The sequence below is a fragment of the Neopelma chrysocephalum genome, unplaced genomic scaffold (assembly GCF_003984885.1).
Source record: "Neopelma chrysocephalum unplaced genomic scaffold, ASM398488v2 Primary Assembly neopelma1_96431, whole genome shotgun sequence".
Lineage (NCBI taxonomy): Eukaryota > Metazoa > Chordata > Aves > Passeriformes > Pipridae > Neopelma > Neopelma chrysocephalum.
Genome location: NW_020925079.1, coordinates 533,117 through 550,991, shown reverse-complemented (window position 1 = coordinate 550,991; position 17,875 = coordinate 533,117). Strand labels below are relative to the sequence as shown.

General features: G+C 46.1%; 1 protein-coding gene across 6 annotated transcripts in view; it reads left to right on the top strand.

The window, feature by feature from the left end:
• PSD3 (pleckstrin and Sec7 domain containing 3) overlaps positions 1-17,555 on the top strand; it is a 115,753-nt gene extending 98,198 nt beyond the window's left edge. For all 6 annotated transcript variants that reach the window (XM_027708632.1, XM_027708636.1, XM_027708635.1 and 3 more), the window contains 2 exons: positions 1,952-2,095; positions 8,546-17,555. In XM_027708632.1, the coding sequence (XP_027564433.1) occupies positions 1,952-2,095; positions 8,546-8,758 (357 nt within the window). In that variant the 3' untranslated portion in view covers positions 8,759-17,555. The remainder of the gene's footprint in view (positions 1-1,951; positions 2,096-8,545) is intronic.
• Positions 17,556-17,875: the final 320 nt, after the last annotated feature.

Below are 17,875 nucleotides of genomic sequence, written 5' to 3'. Positions count from 1 at the left end.
TGTTTCCTAGTCTAATTGTTTCCATTTGATCTGGAAAGGAAAAAATAGATCACAGCCCTGTGGTCTCTGTCTCGAAGAAAGGGAGACATGAAAAGTGGAGTAAGATAAGCTGTTTTAGTTAAGGGCAGAAGAATGTTAAGTGTTAAAAGTAGATAAATTCAAAGGTAAGCAGAAACATGTCTGCTTTCATCTGTCAGAGAGGAAAAGCTGCCAGCAGGCTGTTTCTCATTTGGCAGACAAAAAAAATACAAATTGTCAAATCCCTGTGGTTGCTGTTCAGGGTTTTGTGGGATGAATCGTGATGGAGAGTACTTCTTCAAAGGGTCTCTTCCTCATCAGGCAGAAGTCGGAAGGCAGTGAGGAGCTAACATGGATGAGGAACAGAGTTTGGACATGACAGGTTGGGCAAGATCATTGTACCAGGTTTTGTTTTCCTTTAGAAGCAGAGGATCTTGGTTAGTCCAACCAAAGAGGGATGTGACAAATCTATATATAAAGGAACAACCAGTCTAGAAAAGATCTGCTAGGAGGTTGTTTTTTGTTTTTTTTCCTGAGAATGTGCAGCACACACAAAAGCTTCAGAGCTGGTGCCCTGGAAATTACAAGTGCTGTATTAATAGCTGCTCAAAGACCTCCTGTTATCAGGCTGTAGAACTCGCTGCCACAGGATGTCACTGGGACCAGGGATTCAGCTCAGTGTAAGGAGTGATTGGGCACTAATGGGAGAGCATGCAGAACCAGGATAGTTACTAACAGCAACAAGAATTTTTGGCAGCCAATAGCGAGTAGTTTGAGCCCTACCATGTTTAGGCGGAGGCAAATTATCCCACATGTTTCTTTCTTCAGTTCTCCCGCAGAAGAGTTGAAACGCAAGATTAGCTGGGGCTTAGCTATCATTTTCTGTAGAAATTTTCCTCCTCTCTGCTTTTCCTGCAGCTCCAGCTCCGTGAGCCGAGAGGCTCAGTCCCTGGTGTGACTCAGTGCAGTGCAGGCGTGTCCAAGCTAGGCTTGAAGCTGTGGGCTGCACAGCCACACCACTGAGGGACAACACTGGCAGCTGTCCCCTCCTCTGAGGTTAGGTGCCTACACGGGAGCTGAGCTGGGTACTTTTTGTTATGGCTGGCTAAGTCATCAATATCTGCATGATCTTGTCTATATTTTGGACTTACCTACTTCAAACATAATTTCAGATCCAAGCCTAGAAATGGACAGAAGGCCATCCTGCAGGAGCTGGAAACCTTCTGAGATGAGGGAAGGTTAGCTGACAGATGGACTGGAGGAAGTGAGTGGGCCTGGGATTATGATAAAGGAAATTGCCCAGAAAGTGGGAGTAGCAACTCCTCACTTTCTCCAGTGGCACAATGGGATAAAAGCTGGTAGCAGCTTAGCAGTATGAAATACCTTTTGGGGACTGGACAACCCTTCCTCTTCTGAGTCCATTGTATTGTTCTAAACAAATAGAAAGCACACACCAGGGAGCTTTTGGTAAAGCAGAAATGGAAGGAAGGGCACTGACTCCATGTCTTTTCTATTCTGGTAGGAACTCCTTTTACATTGCAAAGACCTGAGGCAGGGTCTTCACCTCTCTCATTCTGCCCTTGGTTTGACTGCATACACAACACTCTTAATTAATTTACAAAAGAATGTATTAGAGCAGAAGTGTCATGTTGTCAGTAATGCTCTGCAGCAAGCTGCTTTTGTTGCTCACAGCAAGGCGAGGGATGACAGGTTTGCTCTCCTTCCCAGTGGCATCTTCTGGCTACAGACTTGACCACTTTTCTTGGGTGCCTTTGAGAGAGCTACTGGGGGGGCAGAACTCTGGGATAACAGACCTTATAAATCTATAGAAAAATAAACTACTTGGTATTATTGTACTGGGATGTCTCTTATTTTCCTTTGCTTATTGGATATTTTAGATTCTGTCACTTAAATGCCTAATGTGTTTCTGAAGGATGAACAGCTGAAGTCCCATGAAGCTAAGCTGAAACAGATCTCCACTGAGCTTGCTGAACATCGCTCCTATCCTCCTGACAAGAAGCTCAAAGGCAAGGAAGTAGATGATTACAAACTGAAGGACCACTACCTGGAGTTTGAGGTATGTATGGGAAACATTATTACTTTTACTTTTTGGGTGTGGATGGGGGATGTCTTATACTTGGGGTAGAGTCCTAAAGTTCTGCATTTTTCACTTTACGTCCCCAAGAATTATGTTTGAGTAGGCAGAAAAGTCACAGCAATCCCAGAAGCTGCAGTGTGGCGTCTTTTGCTGACAAGAACTTCCTGTGGCCTTACCCATGAATTTAGCTCCTTATCTGTAACATGGAGGATAAAAGTGAGACCCTCTGTCCTTTCCTGATGTCTTTGTTTGAAGAGATGATAAGGTCTTCAGGCAGGATATGTCTTGTGTTGTAAGACTGTGTGTTTCCTAGTGTGTTGGAACCTCAGTCTTCACAGAATGACTGCATTCTGCAGTAATGCAGGTTAGGATAATTGTCTTCCATTGGTATGTTCTGAAGGAACTGACATTCTGAAATTACTGTCACAGGCATGCCTCATCAGAGCCATTTGTATTGCGTACCAGTGAGCTGGATGTCAGAATGAGAAGGAAAAGGGTAGAATTAAAGATCACAGGACTGAGTGATGCAACTTAGGGAGCTGCATTAGGTGATTGTTCTGAGTATCTGGCAGAAGCTTTTATCCATCATGGTGTCTGCCACATTGTAGGGCTATGTGGGAGCAAGTTGGCAACCCACCAGGTGTCTGGTATTTGTTATGACTACACCTTTGAGCTTTTTCCCCCAGAACTGCGAGTCGATGTTGCCTTGGGTCTGAAAGGATCCTACTCTAAATAGGCAGTGCCTGGCAAGGAAAATCCATAGTCTGAAGAGAGGAAGAGCAGATAAGACAAAAGTCAGAGAGACCACCAGAGCTGGTGCTGGAGGCCACACAACACAAACCTCCAGAACTGAAGTAAGCCTCCTGCCCTGTGTTACCAGTTTGTATTAGAGGAACTCTTTTCACTCCTGCACTTGACTGGTTGTATACTTTTGCTTTTGCAGAAGGTTGTGATCTGTGTTGAGTTTCACTTTGCAATAGCAATAGCAAAGTAGTCAGCATGGCTTTGTGAATGGGGAATCATACCTGACCAACATGATGGCCTTTTACAATGAGATGTTTGGTGTGATGGATGAGGGGACAGCGGTGGATGTTGTTTGTTCTTCACTTTAACAAGGACTTTGACACTGTCTCCACTAACATCCTTGTAGACAAGCTGATAAAGTGGGTTAGGAAATTGACAGTGAAGTGGTCTGGCAGAATATTTGAGATCAGTACACAGTGTCAGTTTTGAACACAGCACTCAGAGCAAGCCACACACTTTGTCTCTGGAGGGGGTGTTGTGCAACTTGGAAGAGTAAGGAACTTCTTGGCTTTGAGTCCTTGACACAAAGTTTATTTTCTATTCCTTCTAGAATCAGGATGAAATGTAGGCTGGAATTTTAGATGTTTTTTGAAAGATTGATGGAGGAGTAGATTGTTGTGGATTTTTTTCTGTTTTCTGTCAATTTCATCATGGTGATCTTTAGAGAAATATTCCTCAGGTACCTCAGTACAAATCAGAACCAGTACAGCACAGGAAACAAAAGATGTCATCTTCTCTATTAAGAGTCTCAAACAGCAATTGAACTGTGCAGTTCACATAAATGATCACCACTGCAGGAATGCCCATGTGAGCAGGAAAGCGGTGGCAACAACTTCAGTTATGTGTGAGAAATGGTAATTCAAGGTGCTTCTGTGCAATGCTTTGTTATCTTCACACTTGGCACAGATTTCACAGGCCGTGTTGAACTATCGAGAGACCATTCCAAAATGTCAGAAGTCAAGCAGACGAGGTAGAAGGCCAGCTTGGCTTAGCAGGGATCTACTTTTAGATCCCTTAGCTTTTAGAGCTAAGGCAAAAAAAAAGTAGGTGTTTGCCTATTGGAAGCACAGTCAAGTGACGTGGGAGGAATATGGAGACACTGCTCACCACTGCAGGAGAAAATTCATGTGGCCAAAGCTCAGATGGAGTTGAAGCTGGCCAGAAATGTGGGGGACAAGAAAAACAGGTGTTTTTAGTACATTAATGGCAAAGGGCAGTGCTGAAATAGCATCGCACCGTTACAGGATGAGGATGGTCACCTCACAAGCAGAGACGGAGACAAGGCAGAGATTTTTAACACATTCTTTGCCTCTGTCTTCAACATGGATGAGGGACCAAGGGGATCTCAGTGCCCTGAGCTGGAGGACCATGAGTGTGAGAATGATCAACTCCCAGTTTACCCTGAAGTTGTGTGGGATCTGCTGCTCCAGCTGGATCCCTACAAATCTATGGGGCCTGATCACAGAATCCTCAAAGAGATGGCTGACGTCATCAAGAGGCCTCTCTCAATAATTTTTGAGCAGCCTTGGGAATATGGAGAGGTCCCAATGTACTGGAAGCTGGCTAACATTGTCACAGTGTTCAAGAAGGGCAAGAAGGAAGATCCTGGAAACTACAGGCCTATCAGTCTCACTTCAGTGCCTGGTAAAGTTATGGAGAAGATTATTGTGGGAATTAGTGTAAAACACCTGAAAGACTATACAGTCATGAGTCGCAACCAGCACGGCTTTGTGAGAGGAAAGTCCTGCTTATCAAACCTGTTTTCTTCTTATGACAAGATAACCCACCCAGCTGACCAAGGGAAGCCAGTCGATGTAATCTTTTTGGGTTCCAATAAAACTTTTGATACTGTCTCTCACAGGATCCTTCTGGACCAAATGTCCAGCACACAGCTGGATAATCACACCATGTGGTGGGTGAGCAATAGGCTCGAGGGTCAGATACAGAGGGTAATAGTGAATGGGGTGACATCAGACTGATGACCTGTGGGGTTCCACAGGGCTCCATCTGAGATGCTCTTCAATGTCTTAATAGACTACTTGGATGCAAAACTCAAAGGAATACTAAGTAAGTTTGTTGATGATACTAGACTAGGAGGAGCCATTGACTCCATTGAAGACAGAGATGCCCTGCAAGGAAACTTCAGCAAATTAGAGGACTGGGCAATCACCAACCATGTGAAGTTCAACAAGGGAAGTGCCGGATCTTGGACCTGAGACGGGGCAACCCTGGATGTACATACAGACTGGGGAATGAGATGCTGGGAAGGGTCCTGGGGGTCCTGGTCGATGGCAAGTTGAATCTGAGTCAGCAGTGCCCTGGCAGCCAGGAGGGCCAACCCTGTCCTGGGGGAACATCAGGCAAAGCATCACCAGCCGGTCAAGGGAGGGGGTTGTCCTGCTCTGCTCTGCCCTGGGGCAACCTCACCTTGAATATTGTGTGCAGTTTGGGGCACCACAATGTAAGAAAGATATAGAGATAGTAGAAAGCATCCAAAGGAGAGCTATGAAGATAGTGAGGGGTCTAAAGGGGAAGCCATACGAGGACTGACTGAGGTCACTTGTTCTGTTCAGCCTGGAGGAGACTGAGGAAAGACCTCCTTGCAATTACAACTTCCTTGCAAGAGGAAGCAGAGAGGGGCTGACAACAGTCTCTTTGGTGACCAGTCACAGGACCTGAGGGAATGGAATGAAGCTGTGTCAGGGGAGGTTTAGGTTACATACTAGAGAAACATTTTTCACCCAGGGGGTGGCTGGGCACTGGAACAGGCTCCCCAGACCTGAAGGGGATACAGCACCAAGCCTGACAGAGTTCAACAAGTGTTTGGACAGTGCTGTCAAGCACATGGTGTGATTCTTAGGGCTGTCCTGTGCAGGGCCGGGAGTTGGACTTCGATGATCCTTGTGGGTCCCTTCCATCTCAGAATATTCTGTGATTCTTTGAGTGAAAACCCAAACTAAACTAAAACAAAATGGTGAGTTATATGAAAACCACAAATGGAAACTTTTTGCTGGTTTTTGGGTTTCCTGATCTTCCCTTTAGAACAATGTCCTGTCGGGGTCAGGCAGGAGGTGGTGACAGAGCTTGCTGTATGGTTAAACCAAAAATGAAAGAGGCAGGTGAGGCATTATTTTGTAACTGTTTCTTCCAGGTTGAGATTGCAGGCCAGAATTTTTATCTATGTACATAGATGTTGATACATCTCCAGAAGCACCCCAAAATGGCCTGTGAGTCCCTAAGGAAGCAGCATAGTCCCATTAGGGAGGAAGGAGCCATTTTCCTTTTCTGTAGGTCATTATAGTTCCTTTTTGTTCACACCCTAGCAATCCCTTCATTCTTGTTCCTGGTGAAAAACAAGTGAGATCATGTTTCCTTCTGAGGGGAGGTGGAACAAAGGGTGACTGGTCCTTGCTCAGGGATGCAGTAGGTAGCACATCTTTTTGATGGTCTCTTTGCTTATAGACACCAAGGAAGGAACAGTTCTCTTTGCTTCTCTCTGAGGAAGTACTGTGCCAGATTGCAGAAAACTTGTTGCTTGTTGCAGAAAATTTATAGTTTGAGAAAGATCTTTTGAGTGCTGTCAGGGGAGAGGTGAAGCCAGAATACTGATGGGTGGCTACTTTGTCTCCTCTTTATTATGTTCTTTCAGTCTTCAGAGATAATGTTGCAGAAACTTCTGAATGGTTTCAACTTCTGTGGTTTTATTTACTTGACAGAATTTTCCAGATTAATTTCTTTTAAGGCAAAATTTCCACCAGCTTTTACTTAACTGCAAATGTCAGGTCACTAAAAGACCAGTTTTTCGCAGTTGAAATAAAAATAGAAATGCATCGATTAATTGCAGTAGAAATCAGGGACCCACAAAGTCCAGGGGAAAATGGCCATTTGCACACATATAGATCCTGGATTTTCATTCTGATTACCGAGTCTTGTGATCCTACTAGTGTTTACTGGACTTATAAAAAGCAGATGTCCATATGGCAGTAAAGTCCCTCTCTCATTTGATGACTATTACGCTATTTCCAGGCTCAGAGCACTGGTTTGCCTTTTGCAGAGGTGTCTGGTTTGCTGTGTGATGAATCATCCATCAGCCCTGTGCATCATCATCAGGGTTCTGCTTGCTGTTTCTCCATTTCCATTTTTATTAAATGACACATCTTACCTGCTTCATGTGTTTGTCTCTCGCATTATGGAGCTGGAGCTCCAGATACGGAATTGATAGGAATGCCTTTTTATTGAATTTTTAGGTCGATTTTGTTATGATCCTCCTCTGCGAGTATTTGTTTATTCAAAGGACTCTCAAAACCCAGTCACCTTCTTTTCTTTCTCCCTCCTCCCCCTTTATATTCCACACTTCAAAGCAGTTACTGAGCTTTTTGACTTCCTGCCCTCAAATAAGTGTTTTTACCAGAACTTTATTTTTTACTGGAAATTGGAAAAATTTTTTCTTAAATACCTTTTCCTCTGCCAGGAACATAATAGTTTGGCCGCTGTTTTGCCACTTTAAAATACAAATCAGGATGGATGTTTACATCCTCCTTCCCTGACCCCCAGCACACAGAGATTGCCTTAATTACAATGCCTGCACCATGTCTTTGGGGGATATGTCAGGGGCAGGTTATTAAACAAATCCTGTGAGGTGGATTGCTCTGTTCTCAGGACCTCTTGCCCCAGCATCTGTTTTTGAGACCCTGCAGGGATATTCTATTACAGTACCCTCATTCTGTTCCTTTCTGAGTTGTTTCTTGCAGAAGGATGTAATTGTGGCAAGCAGAGCAAAATCTTTCATTGGAGAGGGAAAGGTCTGGTCCAGATAGGGAATAGAACAAGTGGGGATGGCACACAGTAAAGGGAACTTTTTCCATTTGAAAAATACAAGGGTCTGGGCAGTGAGCAACCTTCATCATTCCCTGTGAGTGACCCTGGCAGGGGAACGTGCCATGCTGCTGTCATAGCCCTCTCATCTGCTCCTTTTTGTCAAGGTCTGACCCTGCAGAAGATCCTCTCAAGGGCCTAGTGGTGGCCAAGCTGATACTGTCTGAACTTAGTGGGACCCTGCTTTGGTTTCTCCCTCGTGGGTAAGAAAAGCAGGAAAAGCAGTCACACAAAAAGCAGGAAACGCGGGACCTGCTGGTGGGAGTGAAGAGTTGCAGGGTGGAGCTGTAGACAACCAGAGCAGGACTTCTGCTATCCCTTAGTTTACTGCACTTTATTTCCATGCCTGGATGGGACACATGGCATCTCAGTATGCCTGAGCACAGGATATGCCTCAGTGTGACTGAGGTCAGCAAGCTTTCCCTTGGTGGTGTTACGTGGAAATCACTGTGCGCTCCAGCTCGCCGCGAGCCGCCGCTCGGCAGAACGTCGGAATTCGTGTGCTGCAGAACTGAGTGCCTCTAATTGCACAGCACCCTGGGGCTCTCAGTCTGCCTGAAATCCTTCTTGTACAGTTTAATTTACATTAGCCACTATTTTTCATGTCCACATCAGGCACCATTGTTCGCGTCCGTATTAGGCTGCTGGCTTCCAAGGCCGGCAGAAGCCATTAAGTTACCCAGACCGTCTCTCAAGTGCTCTTGCAGAATTTCTCCCAGACTGATTTGGGCCTTTCTTTTCGTTTCCCAGAAAAATCGCTATGAGATTTATGTCAGCCTCCTGAAAGAAGGAGTGAAGGAGCTGCTGAGTGGAGGAGAGAACGATGCGCCAGGACTGAAGAAATCCCACTCAAGTCCTTCTTTGAATCAGGAGTCTCCAGTCAGTGCCAAGGTGAAACGCAACGTCTCGGAGAGGAAGGACTACAGGCCAGAAACACCCAGCATCAAGCAGAAGGTCACTTAGGGCGGAAATGACAGCGAGGGGAACAGCCATGCAGCAAAGTACCGGTGGTCAAAATTTTTTTCATTTAATAACCTGTCCTTCACAAAAAATAAGTGCATCTGCCTGAATGGGGTGTTAGTGACATTTTCTATTGTATATTTTGCTGTTTCTGTGCAGATTGTGGGAGATGTCTTTGCTCCTGCTTTGCTTTGCTTTGTTAATTTATCATTTAGCAATTGAAGCATCGGGACTTTTTTATGTTGTTCTGTTTCTAAAGGAGCTGGGGGAGGGGTAGAGCGCTGTGACGTATATTCTGTCTCTTCCCCATTTATCTCCTCCCATCGGCATGTGGCTTTCATCTCTCAAGTCACTTGTCACTTTATTTACGTGGTGGGTGGGAAAAATAACTGGACAAGTGCTGCAGTGCTGTGAATGTAAGCTGTGGCTGCGAGAAAAGCTGTGCAGCTGCAGAGAAGCCTGGCTAGAGCCTGGGGTGCTGGGAACACTAGTTTCCTGTCAATGTGGGGCATGGTACTGGTACTTAGCAGCAGGTGCTACGGTATATAGTCACTGTTGCTTATTGTTACTGCATTGACGCTGGACCCACAAGTGTGAAGGAATGAAACCTGGAAACCTCTGGCAATGCTGGGATGACGGCATTGGAATAATTTGTTTGCTTCCTTCCAAGCGAAGTCTTCTCCTGAGTTTGCAGGCTGGAAAGCTGGATAGGCTGGAAAGTATCCAAACCCGTACTGTCTCTGCTGTCACGGAGATTAGGGTTTACCCAGCTGGAATGACTCTCTGGGTTTTACATTTATTTGCAGAGGAGGCTTCTGTAGATGTCAGCCATTAGCATTATATATTAAAAACAAAGGGCCTCTGTGTAGTTTTTAACTATACGCTCTCACTTAGCTGCTATATAGAGCCTTATGATATATTGTGTCCTGTTGCTTCCCCTTCCAGGAGTTTCCTTGTTGGTGTGCGCAGAGAGCTTCTTTCAGTTCCTCTGATAGTGACAAAGCACTTTGTCTTTTCTCTTCAGGAAGGGATTCTCCTCAGTTCTCCGTTTTCCTGCTTTAGCTCACATATGGGTGGAAGAGGCTGGTGCAGACCAGAGGAGGGGACAGACATGTCCTTGCTGCAGACTAGGGTTTGATACTGTCCTGACTACTCTGTGACTAGAGGACAGCACAAGGCAGCCTCAGCTTTGTCAGATCGTACCCTCCACCCACAGAGAACAAGCCCAGCTCGCAGCTCCTGCATACCCTGCTCCAGGCTTTCAGAGGAGAGCACAAGACAGGGAGACACCACCATGGGTAGAGCTTTCCATACCTGAAAGCCCACAGACCCTTGGGGTGGCCAGCAGTTTTCAGGCATAGAGAGCAGAAAGATGATGTAGAAATTATTTTCCTGCTTCCCAGCCCCTCTTGCCTGGGCAGCATCATGGCTCTGCAGAGAGCACTGGCTCTCCTGTTACTTAACATCCTGGGTTTTAATCTCAGGTTTGATACTGGCCGACAGGGTGAGCTTGGACAGGTCTCTCCCGTTTTGACTCACCCTTTTCCTATGTGGAGTGATACAACCAAACTGGCCTTTCCTGCAGACTACCTTGGTACGTAATGTTGAGGACCATTAGAAAATTGTTTCTTGCTGTTATTTTTGTTGTGCCTGGCACAGGACAACCTTCCTGATGGATGCAAGTCTTAATGCATATAGAAATGTCAAGATCAATGCAAGGACTGTTTAGAAATGCGCTGGTGTTTCCAGCCCAAGTAGTCAAAGGGCCACACATCAAAAAAAATTGCCACCTGAGCAGATTTGTGTTCTGCCAGACTTCCCAAGGGTCCAAGTCAATTAATCCAGCTTATTGAACTGCCAGTTCAGTGGGCAGAACTGGGAGCGATCAAAGAGAAAAGGCCCTTAACAGACACCTGTATTAGGGAGGGTTCGTAGCATGCTGAAATCTGAAACCATGACACCTTTGAAAGCTCAACAAAACTGATACTTATTACCAAGAAGTGGCCAACAAAACTAACAAACCCAAAAGAGAGGAAGGAGGAGAGAAACAAGCTCTCAGTACTACTTCCCTAGTCACCCAGCTGTTGCCCATAGAGTTAGTTATCTTACAGACCTAGAGTGCCCACAATCACCCATAGCAGAAGCTGCATCCCTGGAGAGTCAGCAAGTTCACAAATTGACAGGCGTCCCTGCCAAAAGGCAGCGTTGTCCTTGATGTGAAGCTTCCTGCCTTCCAAGAAAGAGCTATCTGCTTTTATACAATTAATTGAGTGGCCTCAGCCTAGGCAGGTGTGGTCAGCACTGCCCAGCCAGTGGCCCTCAGTCCCACCCTCCGTTATGCAGGTAATATCTCTTCTGCACATGCATGGCTTTCCCTGCGCCTGCATGCTGCACCCGAGGGAGTCTTTTCCAGATGAGTCCAGGGGTTTACTTCATACCCATAGTCTTCAGTCTCTCCTTCAAGCGACCTTGGAGGACGATCAGCCGATCTTAAAACATCAATTAAATATAGTTTATACAAGAACTCTCTCCAAGGGCGAAGCTCCTGTTTTATCTGTGCTTGTTTTCTCATAACTTGGCAGGGAAAGAACAAAACTTTTACAGGGCCAAACACAGACCAAAAGTATCAGCGTAATTAACCCCTGATACAACACCGCATGACTTGCCTCCCCCACTGAGTACCACCATGCAACAGCTTTCCCAGTGTTGTGCTGACTCTTGGCTGTAACAAAGATTTTGCGCTTTCAGGTGCTGGGAGATTTGGGAGCAACTTGATCCTTGCAGCTGCAGCCTGGCGGCAAAACCGTATGGTACCGTTTTCATAAGTGGTGTTGGGATACACGTGCACCTGGCATCTGCCACTGGGAGTGGCCACTCCATGATGAAAGTCGTGAGGTTGGCCCTAACCTTGGCAGCGTTGCTAAAAAGCTGCAGAAGTTATGCATTCTTACTAAGGTGGAGTTAACATTCAGTCCTCCTGAGGAAGAGAGATGCCTACTGCTGCTGGAGCCAAAGTGATGTGGTGCAGCTTGTTGGGTAGGGAGACTCAGTGTAGACAGACACACAATAGGGCTTATTGGGAGGGATTGTTTGCATTGATTAAGAGTGGTAGATCAACAGCTCATGGAAGGGAAAGAAAAGCTAGATGCCTGCAGCTGCTCATCATGCTCTGGAGGTTTAAAACAAATGAATGGAACAGACAGAAGAAGAAATTCATTTGGGGAATGCCAACTGCATATTGGAGAAGAAAACTTGACCTGTCTGTTGTGGTTTAGGAGTCGTATTCCCCAGTTTAGTGTTTCCACTGAGACTCTACAAACCACATGTCACTCGCTCACTTCCCTCTTCCCTTCCCCTTGCAGCAGGCTGGAGAGGAGAACTGGAGGCATAAAAAGGTAAAGATCACAGGTTGATATAAGACCAATTTACTGGAAACGGCAATGAATAGGAAAATTAACAGTAAAGGCAACAATATTAATAACAAAGTAGACAAGAGAGGCAAACAATTCACATGTGAATGTTCACCAGCAGAGCCTGACAATACCTGACCACTCGCTTCCCACTATGTGACCTTCCCCCCGTCCCTGAAAAATGATGTAGGTAGTATAGGATAACCTCCTGATCCTAGCCATGCCCTCTCCTGGCTACTGCAGAAATTAGCTCTGTCCTGGCCAAAGCCAGGACACTCTCTTGCATCACAACGTTAGGACACATGCAGGAGAAACAAAACCAAAAAAAGTGCAGATTTGTAAATGGGCCCTGCTAAACTGTCAGGGTGGGGTTCACTAGAGGATCTTTTTGAAGGCAGGCTAGAACATGCTTAGCAGACCTCTTGTTATTATGGAGTGCAGTGGTTTAAATGGCAAAGAAGTGACTTTCGGCTTCTTTTTCCTCTGGCTTTTAACATATTCTAGTTGCTGTAGACTCCAGTTAAATTGCCAAGCTCAAAAAGAAATTACTCCTGTTTAATGCATTTTCCAGCTTTGACACGGAAACTGGATAATTCCTCTTCAAAGTCATTGCAGAAAAGACGATTTGAAGCAACAGAAAAAATCAAAAAGTGAACTGCAAAAATAATTTTTTTTTAATTATTTATTCTCTATTTCCATGTATACTTGTTAATGGATTAGGGTATATTTTTAAGTCTCATCTGGGCTTATCAAATGCAGTTTTTCACTGCATTTTTTAGTCATTTAACCTTTGTTGAGCTTGGAGCACTCTTGGTGAGACTGCTGAGGCATGCCCATTAGCTTACCCAGAATTTTTAGGTTCTGCTCAAGTTTTAATTAATGCCATTTTGCTCTGTTAGTTTACAATTTTTAAGCATCCCAGGCACCCATGTAAAAATGCGCATTTTGGAGGCCAAGCGAAAAATGCGATCCTGTTGTGAAAGGCTCCTGTCCTCCCTTGGGAATAGGATCATCTACCAAGCAGTACTGTAATACGTGATGATATTATAAAGTGGAGGTTCTCAGGAGGTTTCAGCGGTGCATCTCCTTGGGTGGCAGCATTGAGAGTCTGGCAGAGACTCTCCCTGCACCCTACCCTCCTTTGCTGAAGTGTTTGCCTTTAGAAGAAATCAGTGCTTGACCTCAGCGAGTCAGGAGCTTTGGTTACAGCAGGTAAGGATACTCTGCTGGTTTCCAGCCCTCCTCTGGGACTCAGCATGCACCAGAGCTGCATTTCAGTGAGCAGCCTGCAGCTTCCTGGTGGTGCTCAGTGTAAGCAGGAGTTACTGGCATGTGTGCATGCAAGCAAGCCTTTGCAGTGATGCAGGGAGGCGTCATCCTTCCTTGTCAGCCTCCCTGCTGCAGCATGCAGCCATTGCTCAGGCAAAGCCTCTGCCTGCAGGCTGAGAGGAGGGATGCAAAGAGGGGAGCAGGATGGGGCCAACAGCTCCTCACTTCCCCCTTCTTGTGGTGCAGACAGTGGTTCTGGAGGGACCCACCCTACTCTGAAGCACTGCTGTTGCTCACCCTCGAGGGGCTGAATGAGCTTGTATCCCCAGCTAAGGAAGGAGAGGCAGGAGGGGGCCTCACAGATCTGCACCTGGCAGCAGAGAGATGAGGGAGAAGCAGAAAATTGCCTTCCCCTCTCCCCACTCAGCAACCAAAGAAGGTGAGGTACTCTCCTGAAGCCAAAACCGCGCTCTCCTCCATGAGTCATCAGGACGCAGGGGTCTGGTTGAGGTGGTTTTCAATCGTCAGTGGCTGCGAAAGAGACTCTCTGGACTGGCTGTGTGTTTGTGTGCATCTTGCAGATAAATCACGCATGGACCAGTGAACATGACTACAGCTTCTAAATCCAGTATTTATGTTGTGTCTTTATTTGATGTAGAGGGATAAGTCAGCCAGCAGAGTGATTAATGCAGCGGAGCTATGGGGGAACACGGTTCCGCTGCGACGCCGGCTCAGGCAGTTTTTCATCTGTAGCCAGTCACTTGTAAATGGTTACCAGAAGCTTTCTAAGGGTTAGTAAACTACTTGTCGCTTTAATGCTTTCCCTCTGATCCCACGTGCTCCCAGTCTGTCCATGTTAAGGGGCTCTCCTGGAGCGCAGTGCTCGACACAACCATGGTTTGAGCCAGAGTTTGGCCTAGCAGCCCTCCAGAGACTGAAACTGTTCAGTGACTTTGCACAGCTCCAGTGCATTGGAGTAACAAGGCTGGTTGCTCTTCTGACTTGAAACAGCCAAAATTTTTGCCTTTCTCCAGTGGGGAAATGAGGTTGATTAGAGCAGGCCATTCAGTGAGGAGGTGGTTGTGGCAGTGGAGAAGGCTAAAGGTGGCACAGTTATCACCAGGCTTCTTGAAGGCATTGTGTGGCAACGTCCTCCTCGAAAGTGGTGAAGGCTTTTCTCTGCAGATGGCATACTGCTTACTGTGTCTGCATTCGCCATTCCTAAATGAATTTTGGTCTTATTGCAGTTAGTCTGACAGCTCCTCCTACTTTTCTGTCAAGCTGCTCCTGTCTGTCATCTTAGCACCTCAGCTGCTTCTGTATAACAGGTCTGTTTCCTTCCATGCTTGCAGAAATCCAGAAAATTTGGCTGTCCCATCTTGCATTGAGAAAACCTGCTCTGAAGCAGTGCTGCGTTGAGTGGATAACCCCGTGAACAGCTTTTCACTCTGCTTGTCGGTAGCCCGTGTTTCCAGCCACAGTTATAGCCGGGAGGTGTGAGACCGAGTTTTAGACTGCTGTGATCCTCTAGTGTTATGCTGCAGGGATGCGAAGTACCCCCTCCCACACTCAGACCAAACACTTGCAACATTCCGAGTCTTCTAGTATCCAGGTTGTTGGAAACACTGTCTGCTTTGCAGAGGCAAAGGCAGTATATACACCTTATGTCAAGTAGTCTTTTGGCTTGATGCTTGTTTAAAGTTTCCCCAGTATTGCTCTCCCCAGGCTCTGGGACATCACATCTGCTCTGAGAGGGCAGTTAATAAGTGCATATTTCTCACAAGAGCACAACCACTGCTCCCCAGCATGTGTTCCCAGCATCTGATATCTAGGCTGCCTAGAGGGATGAACTGTAGAAGCTTTTTCAAAAAGAGCTAGTCAGTAGCTTGTGCTTTTTAGAGGATATTTTTAGCGCATATAGAATCAGTATGCCTGGCCTCTCCTCTCTCCCAGCAGGGTAACATAGGGAACTGCTTCATCTGGAGCTTCACGGTGGGGACCTGAGCTCCAGGAAGCTGTCAGAGAAATGGTACCACCTGAGCTGAGCAGCAGTGCACAGGACAGTGATTCTGTAGGAGGGAAGTGAGCCAGTGCCACCCTCCATGGCTGGTCACCTGCTGGAGACTGTGTGCTCGAGCATTGCCCTCAGTGCTGGGGGTGATTGGAAACACTGGCTCCCTTTTCCCTCTAGATTGTGCTGCTTGAGGAACTGTCCCTACCACCTGCTGCTTTTCTCCCTTGTGACAGCAGCACCCTTATCCAGGGGTGCCAGAGTCCCTTTGTGAGAAGACTGGTTTACATGAGAGCAAGGAGGACAGGTCCTTGGAAAACGTGTCCTGATGCCATCTGGGACTGTCTGCTCTGCTGATGGCAACATCCAGTTGAGCAGTGTAAGGAGGTAGGCTCAGCCCTGCCTGAGACAATGTCCCTTGCTCATACCTTTTGTTAGCTGCACAGAGGTTATATTTTAGTTAGTTATTAGAGCCCTTCCCTTACCAAATGCAAGCAGCAGCTTTCCCAGAGGCCACACCTCCTGACTTTGCTCCTGTGATCAGAAGGAGCAAATTTGGGCCAGCCCAAAGTGTTCTCTGTTCCCCCCCCCTTTGAACACTTAATTATTCCATAAAAATTATGAATGTTTAAAGAGTGAGGGACCTCCCATGGCATCTGCTGTTAAATCTGGGCCAGGAACCAGCTGCGATGCAGGCCAGAGGTTTATTTGGACCAATAAACATACATCACTTAGCAATGCATGGATTGAAAGTGCTACAAACTATGAGGGAAGGACTTTTCTCTGAGGTAAACTATTGTAATTAGTAGCCACTCTGTAGCAGTGGTCCTGTCTGTAACTCACCTAAAGGAGAACAGCACAGCAAGATACTTTTTGTTTAAGCAGGCAAGGTTTGAGGTCGTGTCTAGCGGATAGCATGGTGTAACCACAGAGCAGCCAGCCAAGCTGCCATGGAGGATTGTTTGACACGAAATCCTCCAACTCCCTGAGACTCTTGCTGGGAGAAGGTAGATCAGTGATATTGAGTCTGTGTCACCGCATAGGGCAAACTTTACTGGTAATATAAGTCTTAACTCACACTCTTCTGAAAACCTCATGCTCAGTGCTATCAAATTCCGAAAGCCTGTTGGATGAGAACAGGGGTGGGGTTGCCATTGGTTTTTTTTAAAATTTGTACATATTCAAGACAACTATGTCCTCTTACTCAAGGCTAGGGTTATAATTTGGCTAAAAGAACAGAGTTTTTTGGGAGTTTGAAAACTTTGAAATCTCTAGTCTCTGCGTGAGGTACACTCTGAGGCTTACATTCCTTGGTGAACATGTTTAAGTGATGCCTATAGATGTGTGTATATATTTCATAGGTATAGTATGGCTTCTGTGGCACAGCACTCCAAAGCCTGCTGTTCTTTTCTGAGGCTTATTTTGGTCAAAGCACTTCAGCAGCTGCAAACATTATTAGGATGCTTGTTGTTCTAGTTGTTCACAAATGAGGTTAAGCAGTCATCAGAGCTTTCGCAGGTTTAGGGTATCCCTTGAGCTGCCTTGATCTCCATGTGTTATCCACCAGGGGCTGCCTGTTGTTCTGCATGTTGAAAGCAAAGGCATATATTTCAGAGTCTTAAGCATGGGTTAGTGGGTGGGATTTTCTGCTAGCTTAAAACTAGGCTAACTTTCTCCCTGTTTGTATCAGCCAATGCCTGCACCGGGAGCATCCATGCTGACTTCTGAAAATCATGCTCTGGGGATCTAATACACAGCTTTACTTCTGAAAATGTTGACCTTGCTCTGTGAACATTCAGCAAGGGGACATCATGTCCAAAATTGTCCAAGAAGGACAGGTGCCTGTGATGTCTCCTGCAGATACAGCCGTACAGCAGTAGTGAGGGGTTTTTTTTTTCTGCAACTGTACAGATTTCCAGAAGAGTGGTCATCAGCAGGGAAAAGAAGAGCAGCAGGGCTGAAATATCTTGGGCATCTCTTATACCTCCCAGAGGTTTCCCTTGGGATCTTTGAACAACCTTTTAACAAGTTGCTGGTCTGAGTAAAGAGACGTAAGGAAACCCAGTGGGTTTTCCTATTGTGCTCTAGTCAGGGCAACACTAGCATGATCTGCATAATATAGAGCAAAGCTTGAGGGTGTGATTCTTACCTGGAGTCATAAAACTCTTTCACACGCAGTTAGTTTGAAGCACTTGAGCAACTTCAGTGAAACTATGCCTTTGCAGTTCACTGGACCACGGCCAGAGCAATTGTGTCTTGCAGAACTGAGACACGAGTGAACTGCAGCTCAGAATGGTATGAAAGGGGACATCCCCATCACCTTGCTTTGGGCAAGCTGTAGTCCTGTAATTCTTTTTCGGGCAATGAGCTTCTTCCTTGGGTTTCCTGCCTCCCATGGTGACGTAGTGGGAAGATGTGGGTGAGCACTGT